At 42.1% G+C, this 10,148-nt stretch overlaps 1 protein-coding gene across 1 annotated transcript; it reads left to right on the forward strand.

Moving 5' to 3' along the window:
• Positions 1 to 755: 755 nt before the first annotated feature.
• LOC109905486 (delta-like protein C) lies at positions 756 to 9,395 on the forward strand. Its single transcript, XM_020502880.2, has 9 exons — positions 756 to 1,070; positions 1,167 to 1,406; positions 1,938 to 1,998; positions 2,237 to 2,494; positions 3,058 to 3,419; positions 3,526 to 3,742; positions 7,391 to 8,093; positions 8,389 to 8,506; positions 8,624 to 9,395. Exons 1-9 carry the CDS (start codon positions 1,020 to 1,022, stop codon positions 8,627 to 8,629), a joined length of 2,016 nt encoding a protein of 671 aa, XP_020358469.1. The 5' UTR covers positions 756 to 1,019; the 3' UTR covers positions 8,630 to 9,395.
• The last annotated feature ends 753 nt before the right edge of the window (positions 9,396 to 10,148 follow it).

Here is a 10,148-nt window from a genome sequence, read left to right on the forward strand (position 1 = left end):
GTGTAAGATATGCTACCTCATATGTCCAGTCAAAAACATTGCTATTAGACAGTGAAAGTGCCTACCTATGGAAATTATTAACTTTGCACTTCTGACATTGGGTGCTTATTACCTGATTATTACGCAGCGAAGACGTAGTGTAGCCAGCCTATGGAAGGAGAAGGTGGGTTGCATAGCCAGGTGCCGTTGATTATAATACAGCTGTAGTCATGACCCCACCCTCCTCCAGTACTACACCTCCGAATATTTCGATGGCACAATAAAATATCTCCCTCAAGTTTGCTGGCATGAGGACACGCGTCAAAACGATTACAATTCTGGGGCCAATCAAATTTTGACCCTATCATGCTTACACAGCAAACCTACATTTCCCCATCGGTAAAGTGTATTCAACATTGCATGTATCGAGTACTTTCAATTTACTACATATTGAAATCAATGTCTGTTTTTTTTTCAATCACACGAGTTTAGGTTCGCTCTCTTCGCAATCAATGTGCGCAGTTCTTTCAACGTGTATAGGCCTATAGCCTATTTCTTCACACTTTCATTCAGCTTTGTGGCTGAAGCATCCATAGAGTCTTACATTTAAATGGGTTTGCATTTCGTTATATTACCCTATCCAATTTGGTGACAAAGCACATCGTAAACAGTCCCCAAATTGCAGCCAAGTCTGCACAGCCTTTGACACACTCCCCCTCCAGCGCGCCCGCACCCTCCCACTCTGATACTGGAAGGGGGTATAAAATCCCTGGCGCACGCTCCACTACACGTTACTAAAGGTAGAAAGAAGTCCAGAGTGCAACTGCTCCGCCGAGCAAAATGATTTTATTTTCGTTGTGAGTTCAATTTCTATTAAGTATTGTCTGAAGACCCCCCCCAAAAATCTCCCAAGAAGTGCGGTCTATTTCGCACGTGATTTTTTTTCTTCTCTTGTTTTGGGATACAAGACAGTTTTCCTCTATTGGATATCTGGCGCTGTCCGCTATACTTTCATAGCAGAAGAAGAAACAATTCCCGCAATGGCTCATTTGTTACTCGCGTGTTTTTTGGCGTTGATATCAACGCAACTGGTGAGTACACATGCAATATTCATAGTTATGTTACGTGTTGGTAACCTGTGCAATTGCGCTTTTTATCCACTAATATGTACTTAATCATTCTTGTAGGTCGAGTCGTCTGGTGTGTTTGAGTTGAAAGTACACTCCTTCAGTAGTACACGTAGTGTCTGTAAACGGTCTAGGGACTGCCAGATATTCTTCCGAGTCTGTCTTAAACATTCTCAAGATGTCATCTCATCTGAGCCCCCCTGCACTTATGGCATGGGACTGACCGAAATCTTCAGTGCTGACCAGAGCTCCATCTCCAGTAGCGAACCCATCAGAGTGCCTTTCCATTTCAAGTGGCCGGTGAGTAGCCTACTGTCAACATACTCAATATACCATAAAGCTGATGGGAAATTCAAGGTCCAATGCAGACGGTTTTCTCACTATCAAATCATTTCCTGGTAACAATTAAGTACCTTACTGTGATTGTTTTCAAATAAATTGTCAAAAAGAAATGAAACTAGCTTCTTAGTATAAAGAGCAATTTCGCAAGTGAGAATTGTGCTAGGACTGACTGGGAGTAGGGAACACTCTTATTTGTCTATTAACTAATTTACCAGCTGGTGATGTCACCAGGCAGGCCAAAACTCCATCTCACCAAAACAGGCTGATATTTCAGGCAGTCTTTATCTCTTATACTAAAAGGGCATTATCATAATTTTCAGAGTTTCACTGTATTATTCCAACATGGTATGGAAATATATTTAAAACACTGGTTAATGCCAGGTGGTACATTTCATAGATTGGGTAATGTCATGAAAAGTTTTCACTTTATATAATCTCGCCTCTTACAGCTTTTTGACAAAGTATATATTTTTCCTGTGTGGATTGAAGGGTACATTCTCGCTTATTGTTGAAGCCTGGAACGCAGAGTCCTCCGACGGACAGTCCACAGGTAGGTAGCCTTCAGTGTCCACTCCCTCTAGGCCGTGGAAAGTGACTTTGATATTCCTCTAATAGTGATTCCCAGCACAAGCGTTTTGAGTTATAAAACACGTTTTACATATTTATAAAAATGCGGTAACATTTAATTAGACATATAGATATTTTAAAGCTATTACCTCAAGATTGGATTTTAGGAATGCATTTGATTTTTTTTATCTGCTTAGTGTCGCTCTCTCTCTCTTTAATAGAAAACCAGAACAACTTGATCAGCCGCTTGGCCACCCGTAGAAGACTAGACATTGGCGAAGATTGGTCACAGGATGTACATTTTGAAGAGCAAAGTGAACTTCGTTATTCTTACCACGTTGTCTGTGATGAACACTACCACGGTGAGAGCTGCTCAGACTACTGCCGTCCCCGTGACGACCCTTTCGGACACTACACTTGTGATGACGCGGGCGCCAGAATGTGCCTGTCTGGTTGGAAAGCAGAATATTGCTCAGAATGTAAGTGTACAGAACGTTTTTTAAATGATGAGGCCAATTCTTATTCTATTTTTTTTACCGGTTGTTATTCAGATTATGTAATATTTATGTCCAATGGTCAGATTAATATACGGGTGTATATATATATATATATATATAGAGAGAGAGAGAGAGATCCGTAAAATGCTTTTTTTTTTACATCTCAGAAATGACTGTTTTGCGCCACTGATTTGTGCTGGATGTGCACAGCGCGTGTAATTTCAATTCTTGAAATAGTTAATTCTGACATTTCAACGACATCTTCTGGTGAAAATTAGGCTTCTGTCGATTCAAATATAGAGTTTGTCTGCATCTTTTGTTCGGGCCAACAATGGAGCTGAGTTTATGGTTTAAAAGGGACACGCGTCGGAACTTAATGTGCGCTCCCTTGCATGAAAAAATATGGCATGTGTTTCTTTTGTGTGTCTACCAGCTGCGTAGTTTAGTACTTAACAAATACTTGATGTGTCTGAGCCCAGTGAAAGGGGATTGTTTTGTGATCCGAAAGGGGCACACTCATTCTAATTTTCTCTCCATCTCCAAAGCCATCTGCTCGTCTGGCTGCAATGAGAAGCATGGTTATTGTGAGGCCCCAGGCGAGTGCAAGTGCCGCCTCGGGTGGCAGGGACCCCTCTGTGACGAGTGTGTCCGCTATCCTGGCTGCTTGCATGGCACCTGTGGCCAGCCGTGGCAGTGCGACTGTAAAGAGGGCTGGGGAGGACTGTTCTGCAACCAGGACCTCAACTACTGCACCAACCACAAACCCTGCACGAACAATGCTCCCTGCACCAACACAGGCCAGGGCAGCTACACCTGTACATGCAGGCCGGGCTTCAGTGGGAACAATTGTGAGATCGAAACCAACGAGTGTGACAGCAACCCCTGCAAGAACGGAGGCAGCTGCGATGTAAGTTCTGCCATAACTGCTGCATTCTATTTATCTCTCAGGATTAAAAGCTACTACTCAAAGTCTTTAATTGTCCTCTAAGAAACGCTAACATATATATTTCCAGGATCTGGAGAATGACTACACCTGCACATGCCCCCAAGGCTTCTACGGGAAGAACTGTGAGATCAGTGCGATGACCTGTGCCGACGGGCCTTGCTTCAATGGTGGCACCTGCATGCAGCAGGTGACCGGTGGATACTCCTGCCGCTGTCCTGCCGGCTACATGGGCTCCAACTGCGAGAAGAAGATTGACCGCTGCAGCAATGGCCCCTGTGCTAACGGTAAGAATTCCTCCAACAGCACAACCACTGACTGGGTGAGGGAAACCTACCAGGACTTCTGATTGTTATGATGGAGCACTGGCGACCCGTCATTCAGGGCAGGTTGTGCTCTTTTGAGCCTCACATTTTTAGCAAAAAAAATAGCTTTCCTGTTTTGCATGTTATTTTGGCATTAATACGTGTCACATACCAGTTTGCAAACAATGTAAGAAATATATATATATATCATAGCATTAATAAAGACGCATTTCAAACATGGTCTCTTTTTTTTGTTTTCTTGAGTAAGACCGCTACAAAATGCAGATGTTTCAGCCTAGCGCATTGCTTTCTGTGGTGGGGCAAGCCAGCCGAAAATACAGAGCGTTGCCCCTTGATTGGCTCAGTTTTCTGTCACACATTGGGACACTACGTCAATGTCAACTCTTAGGGTCGAGCTAGGAAATTCAAGCCCCCTGGGTGCTGCTATAGAGTTATATTAGAAGTGCCCATCCAAGAAGGCTCAAGGGAATTTGCCAAATATAAAATGACCTCAAATCACATATCTACAGTAGCTTTGATTGGACTGATCATGTCAACATCATACTTTAAAAATCTTAGCTAGCAAGCTAGCAATCATCATCATGAATCAAGTCAACTATCTACTGGCAAATCCTTTTTAATCCTTGTCATATGAAGATAAATAATTAAGAGAATTGACCATTGGACATAAATATTACATAAGTTGGAAATCGCACATTCAACCATGAGTGTTTTGAAAGGAATCAGTGGCTAACTGCAAGCATTGCAAAGCAATCACTAGCCTGCTATTTAGTGGAGTGGCTGTGTGGTCCCAAGTCTAAGATTAAGGGTCTCTTTTCCTAGTTTAAAATTATAAACATTCAACATTGGCCATGCTGTCAATGAAGCATGATTTCTGCCGCGCTCAAAAAAACTTAACTCGGAACGACAAAATCTGACTTTAGTGAGTTCAAGACAACTGGGAACTCGGGGGTGTTGGGGGGGGGGGGGGACAAGCTATAACTGGGGAAAATAGGTTTTGAACTTTCATCCAACTCGGAATTGTACATTTGGACCTCTGGCCTCTTTCTAGAGCTACGACCTGAAGATCACTGACCTCATCATGATTCAACCTTTTTTTCCCATGAGAACCCAGTTGTCTTGAAAGCACCATAAATTCAGAGAATGCCAGACTTTGATGACAAAGTTTGATGACAAAATTTGCCCACGATGGACTGCCGCGCCACCTTCCTGTTCAAGAGAGCACAGCACAGCAAGGTGAGTCAAATGTCTTGTATGCTGCTGCATTAATGATGTAATATGCCAGCGATCTATACTGTTGCTAAGAAAGTAATATTTAGTCTGTTGTGTAGTAAGATGTTAGTATCCCATGTGCCTCACCCTAATCATTTGGTCTATATTCAGCTTAATTTCACCTACTGTTCTGACTTGGTGGTGCACATGTAGCCTCTAACCTGTTTTTGAGAAATGTAATCATCGACTATTGTAAGAGCTTTCATTGTCTGTTTATTTTGCCCCCTTTATTTATCCTACGATTCTGACTTGGTGTACAGGGAGAACACTGTAAGAAATGCCCATGTTCTGAATTCTGTCGTGGTACATTTCAAAAGTACTGAACAAATAGTCAATATAACTATGTCCATCCTTGCTGGCTCAATGTCTTAATCGATAAGATTGCCTCTAAATATCTCTTGGACCCCTTATGCCATAATTTGTAGATCTCAGTTGTCAATAGAAACCCCATTTTGTTTAAGCAAGTCAGACATGTCAGCTACGTTTTTTTGAAAGGCAGTAAATTAGGCTGAATTAATTGTTTTGCTGCCAGACAAGGCTCCGCTGATAGCCAGATGTAGCAGAGGTAAGGTGTTGGGACAGATTTATGTAGGCCCTAACAGTTTGTGGAAACCGTTTGTCACTGTTCTAATGCAATTAATGTATTGTTTAGTGTTGTTGGCTTTGCTGGCATGCGTCCCACAATTTAAAAAAACAAAAACTTTTTTTTTCCCCACCAAGATTTACATGCTAAAATCGTCACTGTGATGGAGCCGCTCAAAAACTCTTATCTGTCCGTCTGAAAACAAAACTCAACGACCGTGTTGCAGACACATTCTTTGGCAGTTAACATTTACAAAAACCAATGATGTTTTCCTCTTTGCCCATAAACTCAGTTTTGTTTCGACATGCATCCAGTCCGCACCTAAAATGTAAAAAATGCAGGACAAGCACGGTACAAAAGACGATTGGCTCAGATGGATATAAGGGGTGAGATAAAGCTGTCATTATGAGGTGGTAAAAAAACTATTCTTAGAATGTTGTGGGCTATTTTTCCCCCCTGGGTCCTCATTAGCTACACTGGAGCTGTACTTAATGTGCGAATGAGCACAAGCTTATCTGTAATCGGCTAAATTCCTGTTCGTATGGGAAACAAATATTCACAGTTCTATTCCAGTCAAAAGTTTGGACACCTACTCATTCTTGGATTTTTTTTTTTTTTTTTTTTTACAATTTTCTACATTGTTGAATAATAGTGAAGACATCAAAACTATGAAATGACACATGGAATTAGTCACCAAAAAATGTTTTAAACAAATCTAAATATATTTGAGATTCTTCAAATAGTTACCCTTTGCCTCGATGACAGCTTTGCGCACTCTTGGCATTCTCTCAACCAGCTTCACCTGGAATGCTTTTCCAACAGTCTTGAAGGAGTTCCCACATATGCTGAACATTTGTTGGCTGCTTTTCCTTCACTCTGCGGTCCAACTCATACCAAACCATCTCAATTGGGTTGAGGTCAGGGATTGTGGAGGCCAGGTAATCTGTTGCAGCACTCCATCACTCTCCTTCTTGGTCAAATAGCCCTTACACAGCCTGGAGGAGTGTTGGATCATTGTCCTGTTGAAAACAAATGATAGTCCCACTAAGCGCAAACCAGATGGGATGGCGTATCACTGCAGAATGCTGTGGTAGCCATGCTGGTTAAGTGTGCCTTGAATTCAAAATAAATCAGTGTCATCAGCGAAGCACCATCACACCTCCTCCTCCATGATGGCTGAAATGTTCCAGATTGACTGACCTTAATGTCTAAAAGTAACGATGGACTGTTGTATTTTCTTATTTGAGCTGTTCTTGCCATAATATGGACTTGTATGGACTCTTTAACCAAATAGGGATATCTTCTGTATACCACCCATACCTTGTCTCAACACAAGTGATTGGCTCAAACCCATTAAGAAGGAAATAAATTCCACAAATGAAGGCACACCTGTTAATTGAAATGCATTCCAGGTGACTACCTCATGAAACTGGTTGAGAGAATGCCAAGAGTGTGCAAAGTTGTCGAGGCAAAGGGTGGCTACTTTCAAGAATCTAAAATATATTTTGATTTGTTTAACACTTTTTTTAACACTTTTTTTGGTTACTACTTGATTCCAGTGTTATTTCATAGTTTTGATGTCTTCACTATTATTCTACAACGTAGAAAATAGTAATTATAAAGAATAGTCCTTGAATGAGTAAGTGCGTCCAAACTTTTGACTGTTACTGTATGTTTGCCTTCCACAAGAAGCTTTGACACTCATACCTGCACTTCAAGTTTTGATAAACATGCTGTGTCCATCTTTCTAACAGGTGGCCAGTGCCTGGATCTGGGCCACAGTCTGATGTGCCGTTGTCGTCCTGGCTTCACTGGGCCGCGCTGCAAGATCAACAACGATGACTGCGCCCACAACCCCTGCCGCAATGCCGGTACCTGCGTGGATGGCATCAATGACTTTACCTGCACCTGCACCCTGGGCTTCACCAGCAAGGACTGCAGCATCCGTGCCGATGCATGCTCCGTCTTCCCCTGCCAAAATGGAGGCACCTGCTACACCCACTTCTCCGGACCCGTGTGCCAGTGCCCGGCCGGCTTCATGGGATCCCGTTGCGAGTTCAGCCTCAAACCCACTGCCAAGCCCAAGGCAGATGGTTTGCCTGCAGCCTTGGTTGTCTCCTTCGCCCTGGGCCTGGTCACCCTCACCCTGGTGGTGTGTGCTGCCATCGTGGTCCTAAGCAAGATGAGGCATGGGAGGAAGGCCACGGCGTCTTCTGTTCGTAACGACCTGGAGACTTTCAACAACCAGCCCATAGGTGGTTCCAACCCCCCGTCCAGCCTCCGAGAGAAGGAAACCTTCCTCATCCCCGGCGGCCATTACAAGGTGTCTAATAAGGATAAAGCGCTGACCTCGGCCCCCGCAGACAAACATGGAGACAAGGCGGCTTACAAGCAGAAGATGGTTGACTACAACATGGCCAAGGAGGAAGACTGTCATGCGAAGAACAGATGTGACCGGTAGGTATGCCTCGCCAAACTCAAACGGTACTGTGCCAATGAAGCAGTGTGTGATCACCAGTGCCCTCGAGTTGGATGGAATGCTTGTATTTCCTAGTGCACCCTAGCAGGGCTTTCTACTAGCAGACATGTTACAACTTGATCTCTCACTATGTAGTGCTCAGGCTTTATCAGGTTTTCTTTAACCCACAACTTTCTATTGGAGATCACAGTTTCTGTTGTTGTTGTATGATTCCATTGCGCCTGTGGAACCAAACATGACCTATTTTCCCTCCCCTATATCTCTTTTCAACAGGAAAAAATCAGAAGGCAGCATAAAAGTTCCACCAATGAGCTTCCCTAAAGGCTTGTACCACCCAGTCTTCATCATCCAGACAGAACAGCAAACTGAACAGTGTGTCTTTGCTACTGAGGTAAGCAGCTCCACCCATTCAAATGGGTTATTGTTAAGAGTTTATGAAGGAAGTTATTGTCAAATAACTTTCAAGATTTGATTGGTAACTTTCTCCCTCATCATTTTCCCACCTTAGGTTTAACAACAGTAATCTGACACCAGGAGTACCTTGACCAACAAGGGCTTTGCCTGAACATGTTTACAGTCTTTCAAAGACAATTCAAAAGAATTGAAGAGGAAATATTAAATCAACATGTATTATTTAATATTTATTCATGCTGCTCATTAAAAATGAACTTTTTTCACAACATTGATAATGTTTGGATACAATACGTGAAAAGCGGGAGCTGGAGAGTAGAATGTATGTTCCGGCATCATTTGCACTATATTTTTAAATATAATTTGCTTAATTATCCTCGGAAGAGGGCTCAAGGATTCACCAATTACAGAGAAGCAGGACTTTTTACTCTCTTGATGCCTTATCGAAAAGAAAACGACATCTCAAATAATCTAGAGGGACCTTTTTACAACCCGTGAATAAGATGCCACTACAATTCACTTGAGAAACGGAAGTAACAGCAAGGACATTTTCGTGGTCTCTTTTCTATTTTTTTACTGTCAAAGTGGGAAACAATGTTCTAGCTGTCAAAGAACTGAAGATGAAGGTTTACTGAAAGCTTAGATGGACAGTTGGCTATAGATATTGGAGTCTGGAGTGGCCGGATGTCATATCTTGGCCTAAACTGGACTCCCTTTACGTTTGGAAATGAATCACCAATGTGCCCCATCTTTCAGAGCATTACATATATAAGGAAGTCAAACTTATCAAGTGCCTGATCTTTGAATTATGCTATGACTTAAGGGAAATGGTACTGATCTTACACACTGACATTTCTTTTTGTGTTTGTTTGATACTCTCTTTTTGTTTTTTACAAACACACTAGAAAGTCTTATATGAACCGGTTGACAGTCGCATTGTACAGTTTTTTTTTTCTTCATTTTTTTTCTCAATGCCTTTCAATATACAACTTCCATCTTGTCAAACACCCAGTGCTTTATGACATTCCCTTGACTTGAATGAAGTGTGTTGTGCATAAAGACTGCTTCCCCCGATGACGAAATATCATATCGTTTTAACCAACAGTGCTGGATCTTGAAAAAACTATTTCTTTTTTTTGCAGAATGAAGGACTCCAAAGAGGGGTTGTTCTTTTTCGTTTGAAACCAAATAGATATGTATTTTTAATATTTGTATTATTGTCCTCTTTAATTTAACAATGCAATGTGTACATAACCATGAAATATTCTTTCTATTTAATTTGTTTGTACATCATTTGTATTTATGAAGAGAATTGTATATACGTCTATGTTATGTGCTTATTGTCACAAAGTCCCAAAAATATATATTTTTCATAATAAATCAGAAAAAAACATTCATGTTGTCTTCCCACTGGGGTTTGGGGGCTTTGGGTCGCTAGCATGATGTTTATGGTAAGTAGATGGGACATGGGGCTCAAGTCGATGGGGCCCATTTACTTTTGTTGCTGGGCCCGCTGAACCCACCTAGATAGCAGGGATGTTGGCCTCCCATAGAAAGGCAATCACGTGGATGGCACTAGCTAGCAGATTGTTGCCTAGGAGGCGGCTGCGGTGCTGTTTGGA

The sequence above is a fragment of the Oncorhynchus kisutch genome, linkage group LG15 (assembly GCF_002021735.2).
Source record: "Oncorhynchus kisutch isolate 150728-3 linkage group LG15, Okis_V2, whole genome shotgun sequence".
NCBI lineage: Eukaryota > Metazoa > Chordata > Actinopteri > Salmoniformes > Salmonidae > Oncorhynchus > Oncorhynchus kisutch.

Excerpts from the sequence above, each read along its gene's own strand:
- LOC109905486 (XM_020502880.2), top strand. The coding sequence starts at position 1,020 with ATGGCTCATTTGTTACTCGCGTGTTTTTTGGCGTTGATATCAACGCAA. Across the intron at positions 1,407-1,937 it reads CTTTCCATTTCAAGTGGCCG|GGTACATTCTCGCTTATTGT; the intron begins GTGAGTAGCCTA and ends TGTGGATTGAAG. Across the intron at positions 8,094-8,388 it reads GCGAAGAACAGATGTGACCG|GAAAAAATCAGAAGGCAGCA; the intron begins GTAGGTATGCCT and ends TCTTTTCAACAG.